General features: G+C 35.2%; 1 protein-coding gene across 3 annotated transcripts in view; it reads left to right on the top strand.

Annotated features, from left to right (window-relative positions):
* The first annotated feature begins 4,288 nt into the window (after positions 1–4,288).
* The window catches only part of LOC129005063 (MAD2L1-binding protein-like), a 40,501-nt gene continuing 24,799 nt past the window's right edge, over positions 4,289–19,990 (top strand). For all 3 annotated transcript variants that reach the window (XM_054433847.1, XM_054433846.1, XM_054433848.1), the window contains exon 1: positions 4,289–4,867. In XM_054433847.1, coding sequence (XP_054289822.1) covers positions 4,673–4,867 — 195 coding nt within the window. In that variant the 5' untranslated portion in view covers positions 4,289–4,672. The remainder of the gene's footprint in view (positions 4,868–19,990) is intronic.

The following is a 19,990-nucleotide window of genomic DNA, read 5'->3' as shown; positions in this document are numbered from 1 at the left end:
ATTTACAAAAAACAATAATTTAAATGAAATATTTAGAAAATTTGAATAAAAAATTTTAAAATTTTACTTGTTTTTAAAAACATTTTGTTTTGTAGTCAATTTTATGGAAAATATAGACATATTCATGAAAATTTCATCAAAATTATATACTTTTTCTAGAAAAATATGAAAATGTTAGAAATTGACCTAAAAGGGTAAAAAATATAGCATATTGTATAAAAAAATAGGAAAATTCATTTATTTTTTGAGTGGCTCCTTTTTTGGCCCAGAAGTGACATGAATATATCTACTTATATGTATGTGTGTGTATGTGTATATATATATATATATCTTTGGCGGCATGTGGATGCCAATAATGGGATAAACCGCATTGTAAGTGACTGCCGGTGCATATGACTGCCGTATACGGCCGTCGTATGCACATCGCATGTTAAATCAACCCTAGCCATGAGTACAAATGAATTCCCAAAGTTTGAGGTGGCAGTCAAAGGACGTATTTTTGATAGGAGTATGTAAAAATGTAGTTCACCACTTTGCCACAAGGTTCGCTGATGCTTTGATAATATACTACTCAAAGAGTATGTTCGAATCAGAATATGGCGTAGAATGCCAGCCTAGATCTGGCAACACTGTAAAATGGAAAGTGTATACTGCTGGTAAGTTTGACTGAGTGTGGCTGCCGGAAATAATTGTAGCCTGACCATCAGGGCCCTGTTTCATAAAACTACTAGTCTAGTATTTACTAGTCCATGGACTAGTAATACTAGTGTATTTTACAAGTCTACGTTTCAAAAACCTACTAGTGTAAAATACTAGTTACTAGTGTAGGGACTAGTATTACTAGTGGTTTTTACTAGTGTAGACAGCAATGTGTTTCATAAAGTTTTACTCTTGTAAATTACACTGGTAAATACTTGCCATTTTCTAACAACCTGTCTACACCCGTATTATTTGAAGTAGACTAGTATTTTTGGAAAGAGGATATTTCATTACTCACATCATTTAAAAAAAATGAATTATTAAGTTCTTATTGCAAGTGCAAATTGGCTCACGTTTGCAATTTTAGATAAAAATTGATCAATGAGTGCTAAAATTATAATTATTATTAGATATAAATTACAATCAATAAATGTGGCGTAGTACAAAAAGAGTGAAATTGAATTTTATAATGTATGTACAATCGCCCTATTAGAATTAATTATAATTATAAGTTATCAATTTCTGTGAAATTTTAGTCTAATTTTACTTGAGTTAAATTTCATGGTTATATCAACTATTTAGCTATCACAGAGAAAAGATTTTTAAGCTTTGAGTTTGAGAGAAACCAAATTAAAACCGCATACCGTATTGCATAAAAAGATGTACAAAAATGTATCCAACATTGCAACATTAATCAGATTATTTTACACCCAAGGCTCTCGGTTTTATTTAAAGACATTTTAATAGGAAATAATAGTAAGACAATTTTAAACAGGAGTTGCATTGTATTTTTTAGGTGCTTATTATTTGTTTCCCTAAATAGCTAAAACCCTGTGATGTACTAACAATTTTGTAGGCCAATATTTGATTTGTGGGCGTTGGACTGAACTGCTTATCATAAAAACATTATTTTTAATCCATTTTGGTATTCTGAATTTGTTATTCAAAGTAATAAAAAAATTAGATGTTGATTAGAGCTGTTATTTAAATGCAAAACATGTAAAAGTTTCATTAATGGAACTAAAGTATAGTGAGTGGTGCGGATTTGAAACAGGGACCCACCACATGAGAAGCGAAACTCTCATATGTCGCATATGCCATGTTTTACTATACTTGAAAACCTACTTCTCCATTGCTTGTAACGGCGTTGCAATTATTTGTTTTATCAATAAACGTTTAGGCTTATTATTCATGGTTTGTAGACTCAAAATTAGAATATCACAGAATGTTTTTTAACCCAAATATTCTTATGCATTCGAATATTTGAAAACATAGGTTAGGGCTTAGGGTACTTGAAAATGTTCCTAACAAAATGTCCTTAGACGATTTAATTACATTCAAAATTTGAGCCTTCTTTTCTTTACTCATAGCAAGCTTAATTTTATATGTCAGAATAAAACAAAAACTATACAAATCACAGCGAATGCGGCAGACACAGATCAACTTCCACCCAACAGTTGAGCGCCGCAACTAGGCCTACCTACAATCACCGTGTTGATTGCAGCAACGCGACGCCGCGCCGGCGCGTCGGCGGGCTCATTGATGAACATAAATAATAGTGGTTTGATAAATAATGTGTGATTGTTTTACTTATGTGTCTATATATTTATTAATTAAAAGAAAACACTGCGTTTCTACAACTATTTACTTTTTGTATCAAATGAAAACAAAATTAAAACCCTTTATAAAGGGTTTGAAAACCCGTGATTGAGGTTAGAAATTTGTTTTGAAAGTTTACCTTGTAAAGTTGGTCACGTGACTAGTAGTTTTGGTCACGTGACTAGTAAAATACACTAGTATTTACTAGCGGTATAAAAACGTTTATGAAACACAAATTAGTAGGACAGGTAAATACGGGACTAGTATTTACTAGACTAGTAATTACTAGACTAGTATCTTTATGAAACAGGGCCCAGGTTTTTATTTCTATAGATATATACAAGCTGTTTCGCAACGCGAAGAGAATAGAGTAGTAAAATAGTAGCGATGGACGGGTCCCGAAATTTCGGGAATCAATATTACCGACTTTCGGGACGGGATTACTTTTAATTCGGGAATTTTTCGGGACAGGATTTTGTCCGCTTATCGGCAATTTTGCCGCTTCGTGAGTGACGATGACTCCGCTATCGCAAGAGATTTTCGAGATAATTCCGCAAACACAGGAGGCGAACTCATTTCGACGATCGCGCCGTGACTTCGGAGTCATACCAAAAATCCCGCCGAGACTGCGAGTCATACCAACAATATTGCCGTGAACGAGGGTCATACCAACGATCACCCCGTGACTGCATAGTCATACCATTCTAATACCATACAAAAACACTTCATTATACTCAATTATTTGTTTTTGTAAACTCTGAATTTATTTATTTAAGATAATTGTTTTAAGTTGTTGTTAAAGCCAGTTAATGTTAGTGTTCTATAGAAAGGTAGAGTTTAAGTGGAAAAAAACAATGATAGCAGATCTTGACAAGAAATAAGGAAAACCAAAGTGTAATATGGATAAGGACTGACCAAGGGACAAAGTACATTGTTATCAAGAACAGGGTTTTCTCAATGAGCTGCAGACAAGCCAAATTTTCCTGGCTTTTGTAGCAAGTTGTTCATAAAAACTGTTGTAAGATTGTATGATTTTTTAAAGAAATAAAATAAATCCCTTAAACTGGTGACAAGTTGAAGGGGAGATACAACTAGCCGTAGGTACAACTAGTCGTAGGTACAACTAGACGTAGGTACAACTAGGCGTAGGTACACGTAGGTACAACTAGTCGTAGGTACAACTAGTCGTAGGTACAAATAGACGCAGACGTATGAGGTACAAGTAGACTGTCGCGTACCCGACTAGTTGTACCTGCAGATTTTTAAGCGGTACATCTAGACGTAGAGACAACTAGGCGTAGGTACAACTAGACGTCCGCATTACATCATCAAGTTGTACCTACAGCTTTGCACGAGGTACAACTAGACGCCTGTCACCAAAATGTAGCAGGTTACAACTAGACGCCGGTACAAGTAGACATCGACCCTTTGCAGCACCTATCTGAACTTTTATGCAGTCTGGTCATGAGCAAGCCACCTCTAATACACCTCTGCATTAGAGATGGCTGTGGCAACCACCCTGAGCATACACACGATTCCAATAATAATATAGTTTTTAGATCTTAAAAATGGTTTAGAAATAAAATGGGGAATCCTATTTTTTGAGGGTAGAAAAATGAGAAAACCCAATTTTTATCTCATAGCCCTCTCCATAATAAAACCACGTTCTCACGGGTTTGCGAGCTCGTTCGAATAATACGTTTGTTAACATTTTCATAGAAATCGGATAATCCTGTCTTACCATGAGGAAATCGATCCCGGGTCCAGGCTCCAGGTTTTACCACGAGACCTACGCTTCTAGCTTACACTTACAATCCCTTATCCCTATGGAAAATTCGCTAAAATTCATAGCACAAATACACGAGAAAAACTACATGGCTGTAGTGATATGTGAAGTCCTGCCCCATAAGCACAAGAGGAAAAAAACTGTAAGTGTCAACTGTCAAGTTAAAGAGTCATAGTGTAAGTGTAGTTAGTGACCAGTGGATGGGGTGGGGAGGTGACACATGTTGTCGACTGTCGTTGTTTTTTGTTTTGTTTTTTGTTTGTAATTACAATTACAGTAATTTTGAAATGTGTAGAAGGTGGTAGAGTTTTGTTTGTCGTTTAAAAGTTCGAAATAACTCAGTACATTCGACTTATTTTTGTGCTTGCTAAAGTATTTTATTACCGACATACCAACTAACCTTTTAAATACAGTACAGTACAATATCTTAGGCCTTTTTTAGTTGTGGATTTAAACAAAGTAACTTAGTTAGTTTACGTTTACAAAGTGTTGAGTTTTTATTGAGTAGCAGGAACATGTTTCCAGGCCTAGTCAACATTTTGTAATACTAAAACAGTAATTAATTGACAATACAACATTATCTTTACCATGAATAGATTAAAAAGTTTTGAACCGATACAAATTGAAATAACCCTAACTGATCTGATCACACCGAAGTCATGTTCAATGTTTGTTGCTGAATTAATCAAATTCATCGTTTTTAGTAAGCAACAAATACCTTATCCATATGAGCGCCTAAAGATGTTTGTAACGAAGAGGATAGAACAGCAGAAAATTTTAGAGGTAGGCCTATAAGTTAGCTCAAGTTTGGTAGTATCCGATTACATCATATTGACGAATAATAAACACACAATGACTCAATGATCAAACAATTATTTATCAAATTACAACAATACAATACAATTCAATATTTTGACAACCAATAAGTTAATTTACAATACTGTCCCTAATAAAAATTATATATATGAAAGTTTTCATTCATAGTCATAAAGTAGCCTGATTAAGTTAATGTTTTTATTTAGGTAACTTATGCCAAATAAGTCCTAACCTAACCCAAACCAACCACACGATTTAATAAGAACTAGTGTACAGGTTGCTCGAAATCGAGCAATTGCAACGAATTAAAGTTGTTGTTTAAAAACAAATAACTAATATAAAACGAATAAAAGCCATAATTTCCGATGAGTTTATAATAGGCCTACTCAACTCATACATTACCGGTACGTACCTAACAGTTCCATGTAATCAACATTTCTTGTAAATATGTTTGGGGTTTCCTCAACCAAACATCATTTAATTCCATGTTTCCTACAAAATAACTTAGTAGCACTTCGGCTAACATCCTTGTTCATTGTTTGTGGGAATCTTCATATTGTAGGTGTTCTTCATTATATAGGTTGATAAGGACAGTATTTTTTTTTGTCTATTTCTCCTACTTGGTAGCGTTCTATGACTTTTCTAGGCTATGTTTCCATGGTTAACAAATCGGTTCTTTCAATGATTGCTCAAGAAATACAGTAGCCTACTAAACTTATGTCAATTCATTTTTCTTATTTTGGTAAAGTATATAAAATTGTCCAGGCTTTCTCAACTTTTTACATTGTAATATGTAGGAATGTAAATTAAAATAGTGAATAGGCCTAAGTTATTTAATTTCAACAAAATCAGTAAATGTACCCATTGCGTTTTGTTGAATTCAAAAATAAATAACAGCAATTAAATTATACAGCTGATCAAAATGTAAACAATTATGTTCTTCATAAGGATAACATGGAAACTTTAAAAGCCACTGGTGCAGAGCCCAAGGGACCTTTTCAAAAATGTAAGGTCAGTTTTCAAATTTACGCGACACGCTCTTTCCAATGAGACGTCAATGGATAAAATCGGTTAAGAAATGGCGGAGGAGTTCAACCGACAAGAAGTTTCATGTAGCGTATTAATTATATAGATAGGCTAGCAATTAGGCCTAAGGTCACTTACCTTAACCCTTAAGCATGTGCCCACATTGTTTTTACACTGAAGCGTGCTTGGAGGTCTAGCAAACCCCAAAATAACTTAAAAATTGTTAAAAAAAGTATTTTTATAGCTTATTTAGGCCCAGTTCTTTAAACTTTAAAAAACGTAACTTTAAGTTAGGCTATTCATTTTCTCATGTTGTAAAGGTAACTTACGTAAATTTTATGATCCTACTTACCTTGCCTTTTTATGGTCAATTTCTAGATTACAGCAACTTAGGCCAATACATAAACTTAAAATTTTTAAGTTTTTTTTTACTAAAATTGGCCTAACTTAACTTACTTAGGCCTTCTTAAAATGAGGGTTATTAAATCGACCTCTGGATCTCACCAAAATCAAGGTTTTGTTCCTAAATTCAATTTTTTCCAAAATGTCCGAAACTTCATGCTGATTCCAAAAATGTTTGTCGATTTTCTCGGAAATGACTCGTTTACTCGATGAATTGGAAAAACCCCGAAATGTTTGTTTACTGAAAGTTACATTGTGGGCACTCAAGTTAACCGGTAGAGCAAGCTGAACAAGAATATGCTAGACTTTTCAAGATCCGATAGATAGGCTATTAACGGTTATATAAGTTACGGCTCGGATAAGCATCGGAAAATCTAGTTAGCTCCAAAATGACCAAAAATATGTTGAGTTAGGTTAGGTTAGGATGGGCGAGGTTAGGTTAGGTTATCAATAAATTGGGTAAGTATTTTTAGTAACCTAACCTAACCCAACCTATCCTAAACCAACTTCCCAACCCAACCTTACTAACCTAACCTAACCCAACCTAACCTAGTTTTGATCATTTTGGTGCTAACTTGATTTTCCGCCGCTTTTTTGCCGTAACATCCATTTGATCTTGCATATTCTTGTTCAACTCGTTTTCCTGTTAATTTGGATATGTACATGAACGATTTAACTTACACAGATTTCTTTTTTTGTTTTCCGACGCTTTTCCGACCATATCTCCTTTAATATCCATCGGATTCTAAAAATTCTTTGTTCAGCTTGCTCTATCGGTTAATTTAAGCACCCTCAATGTTGTTATCCGTTAAAAAAATGTTTTGAGGTTTTTCCGATTTTCCGGGTAAATGGGTTGTTTCAGAGAAAAACAACCATTTTTGGAATCAGCGTGAAATTTCAGACGTTTTGAAAAAAAATTTTGAATTTCGGATGGTTTGGTTCGGAGTTTGATAATTACTAAAATGCATAAGGCCTAAATTAAAAAGACCTAAAATGCATAAAGTAGTGCAAGGAAAACAAATAGGGAGAAATCATATTTTTTTACAAATCCTGAGTTAACTTAACCCCTTACTATTTAGGGAATAGAGGACTAGTGAGAATTGGAGTTTTTGGGTGGGGGAAAACACGATCTGAGGGAAATAATTTTAACCCTTTGCGGTAGTATTTAACTTATCGTTGTATTTTCCTTCCGCTTCGATGGGGAACGCCAGTGGACCTCTCATTTTGATTAATGACGCGACATTGTCAGCGCTGAAGGTAGCCCCGCAGCTCTGGCCAGCTAGCTTGGTGGCCTTCTAAGCGTTTCCAATTCAGCTCGGTGTCCACCCCATGGTCCACCCACTTCATAATATTTAGCATTGTAAATTTTGTTTATGATTCTCTTCATTTGGGAGGTGCTGCACTCCCTCGACAATCATCAGAACTACGGTATCTAGAGGCAATAACAAGGCGTTTTGAGCTTATAACAATTATATCAGGCCTATCACATTTTTCCTTAGTGAGTTAAATCAGCTTATGTTGTGCAAAAGTCCTTTTAAGCCTTTTAATTAATTTTGAATAGGCGCCTAAATAGATATTTATGATTTTAAATAATGGCCTCAAATAGAGACCTAAACCATATGAGATTTAACTTATTACAAGTCGAAGAAGAGGAAGATCTATCCAATTCGTTTGAGTTTTAATGTGTAGAGCAAGATTTTATTTCATTCTAACGGGTTTTATAAACAATAGCTGCTACTAACTCTTATAATATTTTGTTTAAAATACTGGTATATCAAGTTTTGAAATTAATATTATAGCTATTTTCTTTCTACTTATCACTTAACTCATGTAGGCTAACTTATAAAGCTGGTGATTTCAGATTTGCATAATACTATAAACACAATAACTTCTTACAACTTTTAAAATACCTAAGTTATATTTAAATTTGCAGTTTTTTGTATATTTTTTGTAAATGAACAATTTTCATTGCTTTTGAATCAGTTTTAACCATAGGCCTAAAACATATTTTTTAGCGGATTTCCCATATAGGGAATAAGCTATTTACCGTAGGTCTCATGGTAAGATCTGAACTCAGGACCAATTTATTTTTTTGTTTTGAGGTCCCCAGAGGCTAAAACATCCGTTCAAATCCATATGTGTGTGTCCGTTAGCGTGTAAACTTTAAACCTAAAGTATATAAAAAAAAAAAATATTAATTCAAATAAAAATATTAAATATAAACGTGTAAACCTACATTTATTCTAACGAGTTTGCGAACCAGCCTGATCTGACCATGGAAACCGGGGTTTATGGGGTAGGTAAAAATTTGTTTTTTTTCAATTTTTGACCCTAAAAACCAAGAATTTTCCTATTTCTTTCTAAACCACTCTGTACAGCTTAAAATAAAGAAATAATTCAGTATAATGAAGCGCTATTGTATGAGTAGGTAACGGTTACGGAAAAAATTTAAAAAAGTGTAATTTAAAATTTCCATGTTATGGAGAAAATAATTACTGTTCTAGTTTACCTAGGCCTACTTGTTTATGGATATATGTTGATAAAATTTGGCAATTTATTTATTTCATCCTATACTATTGACGTATGGTCAAAAAACACTTTTTACCTTCCCCGTGGCAGCAAACCTAAGCACTAATCAAATCTAATGTTATTAAAATTGGGAATAAATATGTCTTATTTATGGAAATACTAGCTGAGTACCCGTCCTTTGTACGGGGTTGGTATACAATGCTTATTGTAGTTAAATACTCGTGCTTTGCATTTGCAATGAGAGAGGACACATTTTGAGAAAATTTGGTTTACTATAATCTACGGTATACTATAGTAAATAGAACATCTACCATAGCCATAATGTTCTACCACTTCACCTAAACAATAGAAAGTAAGTTAAGTTGTCACACTCAGGTTTTTGTTGCTGCTTGGTTAAAATTAGCTGTTGTCATAAATAAAATGTATAAAGAACTAATGGTGCTGCACCCTGTTGGTAAATTTGTATCATAGAAACAAATTGTGTAAGTTGAAACAGCTGGCAAAATTATTTAATTCCTTTTAAAAATGAATACTCATACGTTTAACATGGGAAACTCCAGAGCCGCTGGGGCAGAGCCCTAAAGGATTTTTGAGGTAAGAATTTGTCCATATGTTAATCGGGAATGTGAGCTATCATCATACCAAATTTCAACACAATCCGACCAGTAGTTAATGCGTGATTGCACTTCAAACAAACAAACAAACAAACACACAAACTTTCACATTTATAATATTAGTATGATTTAAATAAAAATGTAATCAGACAAGTTGAAATTCGCTTAGTCTGCAGGTTTGCTGGGGCGGGGGTATTTTATTATTACATATATTAAGAATATTAAGTAGGCCTAGGCCTAATTGAATTGTTATCGGCCTAAACGTTCTAATTTGAGTCCTAATAAAGTTGTTATTAAATACGAGTGTACATAATTGAATCCTAATGATGACCAAGTTTACATTCGTATGTTTGGTTAAAACGTTTGCTACCGAGCGACGCATATATGCGACACCACAATTATTGCCACGGACTGAGGTAGACAATTTAATTTTTTACATAGACTTGTTGTCATTTGGTTAACAGTAGACCTACACACAGGCTACGGGCGAAAACCTGTTAAACAGTGATCATTTACTTAGTAATACTCAGCAATCTTGATTGATTGATTCTGTAGGGGCGGACCTTGTCCTGTTGCACGTCAGCCACTGATGGGTTTTTTGCGCTCCCCACATGGTACTTCAGAGTCCGTCAAACCTGAGTTGCTTAACGAACTCCAGCATCCTGTCTATGAGCTCCTCCTGAGGAAGGTGTCTGCCCCTTGTCATTGCACCAATAGTACTGTCCCTTACCTCATTCAGAGCTGTGCAGTTGTTGAGTAGGTGATCAGCAGTCTCCTCTGATTGCCCACATTTCCTACACGCAGTGTCACCATTGTGGATCCTCAAGCGATGTAGGTGCAATTTCAGGAAGCCATGTCCAGTGACCATTCCTGTGATCTGTCTGAGTTGCCTCCTGTCTAAACGTAGAGCATTGGAGGCGACCGTCTGGGAAGGGGAGAAGAGGGTGAGCTTACTTACCCTATGGTGCTGAAGCCTAACCCATCTTTTCCTGTATTCCACCTGAGCCCATGACATGACTGAGTGACATGCATGCCCACGAGAGATTCCACAGAAAGGTTGTGGTCCCACGAAGTCTGAGGCTGACGCGACATTTGCTAGCCTGTCAGCCACCTCATTCCCTTCTATCCCTGAGTGCCCAGGAACCCAACAGAGTGTTACCTAGTTGCGCCTGCCCAGGTCACATACCGCAGAAAGGCAGTCCCAGACCACCTTAGAATTGAATTCATAGGAGTCGAGCGCTTTGAGCGCAGCCTGGCTGTCTGTAAAAATAGAAATGTTGATGTCCCTGAAGCCTAGCCTCAGGTTTTCCCTAGCACATACCATTATCACAGTCATTTCGGCCTGGAACACAGTCGGGTGAGTGCCCATAGGAAGACAAATGTCCACCCCGTTCTGCACTCCATGAATTCCAGCCCCAGTCCCACTTCTTACCTTTGAACCATCAGTATACCATTCAAGGTCGCCTTGTAGAAGAGGATTCCCACCGGACATGCCACTCATCCCCGGACGGAAGAAGGACAGTGAATGGTCTGGCGAAGAAGACTCGAGTCGGCATGTGATCCGAGGGCATGTCCATTAGAGGTCGTGCGGAACGAGGTGAAGCCTGAGATTTTCGGCGGGAACTGTCTAAAGCGGGGAAATCCATGGTGGGGGTAGGAGACGAGCCGATCGTCGCCTCGCATAGCGACACTTCCCCCGCCACACCACTAATCCCCTCCAAGCTTCACCTAGTTCCGCACGACCTCTACCTCCCCTCTTACCTGCTGAGTGATCCGAGAGTGACCTCTGGATCCTCCAACATCCAACCAAAGGTTTTCACACTGGAGTCTGTAGGTAGTCCTCCTCGCAGTGACCTTGACATGCAGGTCAATCGGAGTGAGGTTGAGAAGGCAGTCCACTGAGGCTCCCGGACAGTTGCTCATTGCGCCCATGATGATGAGACAGGCGAGTCTTTGTACGGCAGCCAGATCTCTCACCGCCGACACCGAGTGAGCCGTATGTCATGGCGGGCCTTACCACGGAGACAAATAGCCAGTGCATGAGCACCGGCTTGAGCCCCCAGGTTCCTCCCACCATCCGTCTGCAAGCCATGAGTGACCATTTACCTCGATCAATAACCTTTTGGAGTTGTGGCCCCCATTGCAGCTTTCGGTCCAATACCACACCCAGGTACTTACCTGATTCTGCATTTCAAGCACTGTATCTTGTAGTCTCAGAGGTCCTATACCATTTAGATCGCATCTAATCTGCCCGTGAATAATAAGTTATGAATAATGTTACCTGGGCCGTAATCAATGATGGTTTCTCTATTTTCCATATTAACTCTAAACTTACAATCCTGAAACAACTCACCAGCACTGTTAAGTTCGGCATGCCCACCTTTCTGTCCATCAAAATTTTATAATTACCAACGTTCAAAATATGTTGTCCATATGAGTTGTCACCAATAATAAAATCACGGTATGCATTCCACTTTTCTATGACATTATTAACAATAATAGATCGTATTTCAAAATGTCTATCTTCAGTACTGAACAAACAAAAAGAAATAGCTCGGAACAAACAGTTTCCATCACCGATGATGGGAATGACATCAAAATTATTAGTTTTCGAAAATGCAGTGGTAAAATCATTTGGAATCTCATCGGAAACGGCACACTGTGAAGTTGGCTTTAAGAATATCTCATCATCAACAGTTTTTCTCATAACATCGCCACCTCTCTCACGTCTACCTAATGTTGCATTGCGCTTACGTCTCTTTTTAGGAACAGTGTTCTCAATCTGGACACCTTTGGTAGGTGGGTCACTATAGTGTCTATCATTAATTCCGGTTAATCGTCTTTTCCTCGATGTTGGAGAATTTCCTAAAAATATATCGTCTGTTTGAGGCTGCCCATTCGTTTCTTTTTCTATTTTTCTTTGTTCACGATTCCACTTAGCAGATTTGGTGTTCCTACCAAGGCCCATAGTATATATACAACTGAATTTGAGAACACATTTAAAAGCCAATAACTGGAAAAAAAGAAAAAAAAGCAAACAATTGAACTTATGGGGAATAATACTGAAGGACCGAGTGAATTAAGTGTAAAAAAAACTTAATTTGATAAAAAACTTAAAGATAAAAATGAGCAAGACTTATTAGAAAGAATTGAATTGTTGTAATGAAAAATACAAAAGTACATATGATTGATGTAAACAAATGTTGTTTAACATTTGTAAACAGCTGAGATAGAGGAATATAAAATTATTGTTTATTCCTTTATGACGAAATTTCGGGTTGAGAGACAAAATTATATTTTAAAGTACGTAATTGACGTCTCACCTGAAATTCTGTCACACCTTAAATTTGTCCAGATAGCTTAGCCTACAATGAGATAGTCCAGGGCTCTAACGTGTTCGTTAATTAATTATCGTTTCGAGTTTATTGGCTCAGAATATTAATTACAACAATAATGCTTACTATGTTAAGCTTACCTTTAGCAAGTGCTCATCATAGCCACTCGAAAAATATGTGAAGCTAAATTTTGAATAAATTATTGTGAATGCGGTTAACCTAATTAATTAGAAACTTAACTAAAACGAGACTCGGTCGTTATACTTGGTAATCACCAAAGTAAACGTGTCGGGGAAAATTTAACTCGGTCGATCACCAGAGTCGGTCCGGGGTTTCTTAAACCAAACTTAAGCAGAACGTTCAGGGTAACGGGGTAAGTACTACGGATATCGTCCTGGCAACTTAAATGATTTCCGAAGCTGGTTTAAAACAAAAGGCAGTGTGCTCGTACGTGACAAAGCGTGCGGGTTTGCTCACGACTGCGGCACAGTAAAATAAAGATAATAAAACTTCTGCAAAAATGAGAATAAACAAAATAAACTCGGTAGCACACTAACCTGATGCCTTAGGACTATACCAGGAACGGGGGAAATCTTTAATTGACCAGGATTTCGTAAGTTAGGACTGTTGGATTTATCTCCAAACAGCTGGCGTACTGACGGTTCGGTAGCGGGTGGACAACTGCTTATGAGGTCTGCTCTTCTGGTCCTTCTTCGCCATCGCCCCTGGCGGCGGGGTAGGTAACTAGCGTCATCCCCTCTACGATGACGTAGGACCCTTGCCCCTACGATGCCGCTGACAACGCGGGAGCGGCTTACCCCGAACTTAGAAAATTATAATACTTAAGATGAAACTTTTTAAAATCAGGTTTTTACCCCTTGACGGGTTTTGGGTAGTTACACCTTTACAAAGAGTAACTTTTCCTTAACATATAAAATTTATGTTTTTTGATTGAGTAATACAGTATTTTGAACATAACATATACCAACGATCTATATCTCAAATGAAAGCTTTTATTTCTAGGAGTATTTTAAGAACAAAACATATAAACAAACTAAAATAAAAATGGGGTTATTGATCACTGGTCGTCGGTAAATCCCAAAATTATTACATTTTTTATTGTTTGGAATTCAGCAGCGCGCTTCAGGTACGTCCGATCTTAATAATCAAGGGCTCAAATGAAAGCTGGTATTTCACTGAAGGTTCTTAGACCAAAACATATAGGATTACGTAAGTGTAACTGAGGAAATATATCTTCAATTGAAGTTAAAAATTTAAAAAAAATCTGATTTATGTTTTTTGGTCAAGTAATACTGTAGATAAATGAATGCTGATGCTTGATGGCAAATCTACGTGCATACCTTTAATTTAAGACCAAAATCATGAAACTCGATCGGGTAGAAGAGACGGACGGACTCGGAAAAGAAAAACCGATATTTTTTAATATATAGATGTACATCATCCCATTGCTGTAACAATTACGGTTCAAAAGTTATTGCAACTTTTGTGATTCATAACTCTCACCGCTTACCCATGATAAAGGTTGTTGACAAACTTATGGGAGAAAGTATGTGTCAGAAAGCTGATACCGTTTATTTATATTTTTGATAACCTTTTATAATGTCGCATATTTGCGACACCCGGTCGGTCCATAGCAAAGACCATAACTTAGTGAAAATTATTATTTTTTCTTGAAAAAGCCCAAACGCCTGAGCCGACTTTCCACCGACGAATGTCACGACTCTTTTTTGGTTTCTGTGCTCAAGTTTTTTTGTATAGTTTGTGTTTTACCATGTTACTGTTCGACGTCCCCAGTGAAACTGTTTGTTTTGTTTTAATTGTTCACTAGTTAACCGCCCGTGCTCCGCCACAGGAATATTGTCAGCAATAAAAGACATAATAATTAACAAATATTGTTTATCTTTATATTTTCTTTAGGGGCTGCTTAATTTTTTACATGAAATAGAACTGATAGTTTGCATGTATAAACTATTTTATGTCAATCAAACTAATCGGCCTATTAGTTTAACCAAATGGATGTTTCATATTAATTCAAGTTTCATTTGAAAAATAAATAGTATACAAACTGTGCAATGCTGATAAGCAGCTACTTAATATGCTATGGAGATCATTTGTTCAAGTATATTCCTACTAGCAGAGAACCCGTCCTTCGTACGGGGTTGGCAAATAAGTATAAAATGCTTATTGCAGTTATACCCGATCTTTGCGTTTGCGATGTGAGAAAACACGGTTTGAGAAAATTTGCTTCCTCAAATTTACGGTATGCGATAGTATTACACATCTACCATAGCCATAATGTTCTACTACTTCACCTACACATTAGAAAAAGATAGATTATTAAAACTTCGCAAAATATCATAAATTATTCACGAAATTAAAAACATAAACATAACTGTAAACAATCCTACTTTGACAGTTCTCATTGTGTATCACAGTTTTTTGTTGCTGCTTAGTTCAAATTACCTGTTTTCATAAATAATAAAAAAATAATAGTGCTGCACCCTGTTGGTAAATCTTGTAAATTTCCGAAAGCGGGATGTATGGCCACGTTAACTATGAGTAGCCCTGCTAATCTATAGGCGCGTCGCTTCGTATTACAACTTAGGGTTAAGGGGAAAAAGGCCTAAAACATGGCAAAAAGGCACTCACCTAAAATACGGTAGCCTACTAATTTGTTCAAACCTAATCCAACCTAACACATATATAGGTTATATATATATATATGCATATATGTGTGTCCGTTAGCACGATAACTCGAGCAAAATGATAACATTTTGATGAAATTTGGTATCAACGTGTAAACCTGCATTTATTCAAACGAGTTCACGAACCAGCATGATCGGACAATTTTATGGGGGGTTTTATGAAGTGCGTGACTTAGTACCTCTCAACCACTTTGCAAAAAATATTGTAAAGCTGCACAAAATGACTAATGCTACGATATATGTGGTGTCATGTGATCAACCAGCTGCTCAGCGAAAATTATGGAATGGGCTATCACATACTGCATTTTTGGATCAGCTAAGGAGGACAATTGACAGTTGCTCTTGTAAAATTGATGCCCCAAATAGTGTAACTGATGCTTGCATCAACCCGCCTGTTTCATCTTCGGAGAATCTGCAGCAGTCTTTGGAAATCTCACAGGGCTCTGGTAACGAAACAAACACAACTAAGATAGTTTCGTCTGATTGCAAAGCACCTGGAGATGACGGCCAACTTACACGCCAGATGTCAACACATGGTGAAGATCTGAACGACTCAGCCAGTGAGTCATTACTGCCCCTGGACCTTGAAGCTACTCAGATTGAGGAGTCATCAGAGAAACCAATGTCACCACCTCGAGATACTACACCAGAACAAATCCAACCACCTTTGGAGACATCAGTCTGTGAAAGTGTTAAAATAGTGTCGGGCGCTCTCACTTCTAGTGAAGCGCTAAAGCAGAGAAATTGTGATGGAAATTCAAGTCCAATTTTAAATGTAAAAAATTTAGTTAAGAATCACTGTTCCTCCAATAACCCTAGTTCATGTGAATCAATTAATATCTCCATGGAGGTTGGTTGTTTTTTAGAGGAAACCCACCTTCAAAACTTAAGCTTGCAAAGCAAATGCCCCCACTAAGTGACCCTAAAAAAATTAAAAACTTTTGTGTTGTATGTAATAATTTTCATGACTTTTTAAATGATGCTAATGCTTATAATACTAAAGGCTCATGGCCAGTCTGTAAATCAGCTAAATTTGAAAAGAGATTTTTGTGGTTAATGCACCTTAACATTGAGGGTGGGTTGATAAGTAAAAAAAATGATCTTGAGATAATCTTAGAAAATTCAAATATTCCTATTGTTTGTTTGAACGAGCATTGGCTTAAGAGTGTAGATATAAATATTTTAAATAGTATCCCAAATTATACAATTGCCCATTTTTATTGTAGGGAAGAAGGTAGCCATGGTGGTTCCTGCATCTTAATAAAAGATAGTTTAGAGTACACTATAAGAGATGATTTCTGTGTTTTAAATGAAAATTCTATTTTTGAATCATCATGCATTGAGATTTTTACTTTAAAAATTATTGTAATTTCAATATACAGGACTCCTTATGTAACTAATTTTAAGTCTTTTCTCAATAAGTTAGAAAGGTTATTTATAATGCTCAATAAAACAACAAAAATAAGAAATGTATACATAGCTGGGGATTTTAATATTGATCTGTTGGAGGACTGTAGCCATCCAAATCAAAAACAAGATTTTATTTCTCTGTTAAATCAATATGGGTTTAAAATTAACTTTACATCACCGACTCGAATTACGCAACACACTGAATCCTGCATAGATAATATCTTAACTAGAAAAATAAATTCACAATATTCAGTCCAGACAATGAATTTAGAACTGGGTCTTTCAGATCATAGGGCTTTGTTTATAAACATTTTTGATAGCTCATTTGAGGATAATAAGGACAGAACAGATAAAACAACTAAAAAAAGAATGTTTTCAAAAGCCAATGTCACAAGTTTTGTAAATAATATTAAAGAAATAAAATGGGATGTATCTGTAAAAAAATGTTTTGAAGAAAATTGTATTAACTTTTTTTGCCATTTTCACAATACTTTTGAAGAGTCTTTTCCCTTAAAGTTTTACAACAACAAAAATAAGAATCAAAAGAAGTCTTGGGTAACAAAGGGTATTAAAATATCTAGTATAAATAAACGAGAACTAAGTAAACTGGCAAAAAAATCAAACGACGGACTCTTTAAGGATTATGTTAGAAAGTATAAAACAATTTTCAAGAAAGTTTGTAATCAATCTAAAAGGATGTGCAATGCTAAATTCATAAACAAATCAGAAAATGTGAGCAAGGCTGCGTGGTGTGTTGTTAAATCAGAGCTAGGTTGTAAAAAAGTCAAGAATAGTTTTCCTGATATTAAACTCTCAAATAAAACCATTAGCGACGTAAAAGAAATAGCTGAATTCTTTAATAAAAAATTTACCAATATAACCAAGGAAATGGGAACATCACCATGTGAATTTGAGGCACTAAATATGACAAGGAACTTAATGACTAGTAAACAACTATTTAATTTTGATTTTAAAGCCATTGAGCAAAAAGATGTAGTCAAAGTAATCAAATCACTTAAAAATAAAAAATCTGCGGGATGGGATGAAATTTCGGTGGATCTCATGAAAAAAGTCATAGACTCTATTTCAGAACCTCTCACAATTATTATTAACCAATCATTTCAAAACAACATATTTCCTAAACAATTTAAATATGGAGAACTCAAGCCACTTTTTAAGAAAGGTGAAAAGCATAATCCTGACAATTATAGGCCTGTATCACTTTTACCTTCTTTTTCCAAGATTTTTGAAAAAATTGCTTATAAACAAATTTATAATTTCTTGGAAACATACAATATATTTAGTAGTAAACAGTTTGGTTTTAGAAAGGGTTGCAGCACAATGACCGCTATATCCCATTTTGTTAATGAAGTGTCATGGGCCTTGGATGAGTCACAGAGTACAATGGGGGTGTTTTGTGATTTGTCCAAGGCTTTTGATTGTGTCAACCATGACATTCTTTTGAAAAAACTGGAAATTTATGGATTTTCTAAGAAATCTATTTTATGGTTGAAATCTTATATAACAGGTAGATTTCAAAGAACTGTTATTTTAAAAGGAGGCTTGCAGTCAAAATCTGAATGGAGTGAAATTAGAGTAGGTGTCCCACAGGGCTCTATTTTAGGTCCTCTTCTTTTCTTAATTTATATAAATGACTTACCTGAAAATATTTCTCATAATTTAATACTGTATGCAGATGACACAACTGCTGTTGTTAAAGCTAAAACGGAGGATGATTTATGGGTGAAAGTAGAAGACGCTTTAATGGATCTTAGAAGGTGGTTTGAAATAAACGGACTAAAATTAAATCCAGAAAAAACACAACTAGTAAAATTTAATACGATACAATCCCGAAATTTCACACATAAAACAAGAACCAAAACTGTCAAATGTACAAAATTTTTAGGTTTGTATGTTGATTCAAATTTAACCTGGGCCAAGTGCATTGAAAACATATTACATAAGCTTAATTCTGCCTGTTTCCAAATGCTTTGTTTGAGAAATATTTTGGATATGAGAACACGTTTAATGATATATTATGCCTATTTTTATTCCATATTGCATTATGGAATTGAATTTTGGGGATTCTCATCAGAAATAGAAAAGATTTTTAAAGTTCAGAAAAAATACTTAAGAATAATGACATTTGCTAAACGAAAACAATCATGTAGACAAATTTTTAAAGAACTTAATATAATGACTGTACCAAGTTTAATCATTTTTAAATCCTTATTAATGGTACAGTCAAATTTTGAAAACTTATGTGCGGAGAATTTTGACCATCCATATAACACCCGTTTCAAAAAGAATTTTCAGTTTCCGATTCACCGATTAAAATTAATAGAAAAAACACCAAAATATATGGGAAAGAAATTGTTTAATAAACTGCAACCAAAATATAAAGATTTAATAAAAAAAACGTCTTTTAAAAGCAGCCTTGCCTCATTTCTTGTAAACAAAATATATTATAGTATTGACGAATTTTTGAATGATGGTAATTTTTTAAATTAGCAAATATTATGTTTTATAAAATAACCCAAATAATTATTTGTAAGAATCATTGTTTATTTTTTAGTATTTTAGGTACTTATGATATATGATTATATTGACAATGTCACCTGTTTTTGTAGCTTATGCTATGTAATCTGTAAAACGTTTATGTGACAATAAAGATATATTTATTTATTTATTTATTTATGAAAAATAAATAATGGTTTGGCCCATGCTGGTTCCCAAACTCGTTCAAATAAATGTAGGTTAACACATAGGCCTATAATATTTTCAACAAAATTTGATTATTTTTGTTCAAGTTTGCGTGCTAATGGACACATATATAAATATAAATTATGAATTTGAACAGATGGTGTTTTTGGTCTTTGGGGACCTCAAAACAAAAAAATAAACCAGCCCTGGGTCCAGGTCTTATCATGAGACCTACGGTAATAGCTTATATTCCCTATATAGGAAATTTGCTAAAAAGACGCTTTGTTATTTTAATGGTTTATTGTTCTACCGATAAATCAAACTCTTGATAATGCAAAACTCTTG

Source organism: Macrosteles quadrilineatus, unplaced genomic scaffold, assembly GCF_028750875.1.
Source record: "Macrosteles quadrilineatus isolate MER2022 unplaced genomic scaffold, UCM_ALF_1.0 Scaffold_15__1_contigs__length_3749704, whole genome shotgun sequence".
In the NCBI taxonomy this organism is placed as follows: domain Eukaryota; kingdom Metazoa; phylum Arthropoda; class Insecta; order Hemiptera; family Cicadellidae; genus Macrosteles; species Macrosteles quadrilineatus.
The sequence above is the reverse complement of the archived record's forward strand: the minus strand, read 5'-3'. Positions and strand labels throughout refer to the sequence as shown.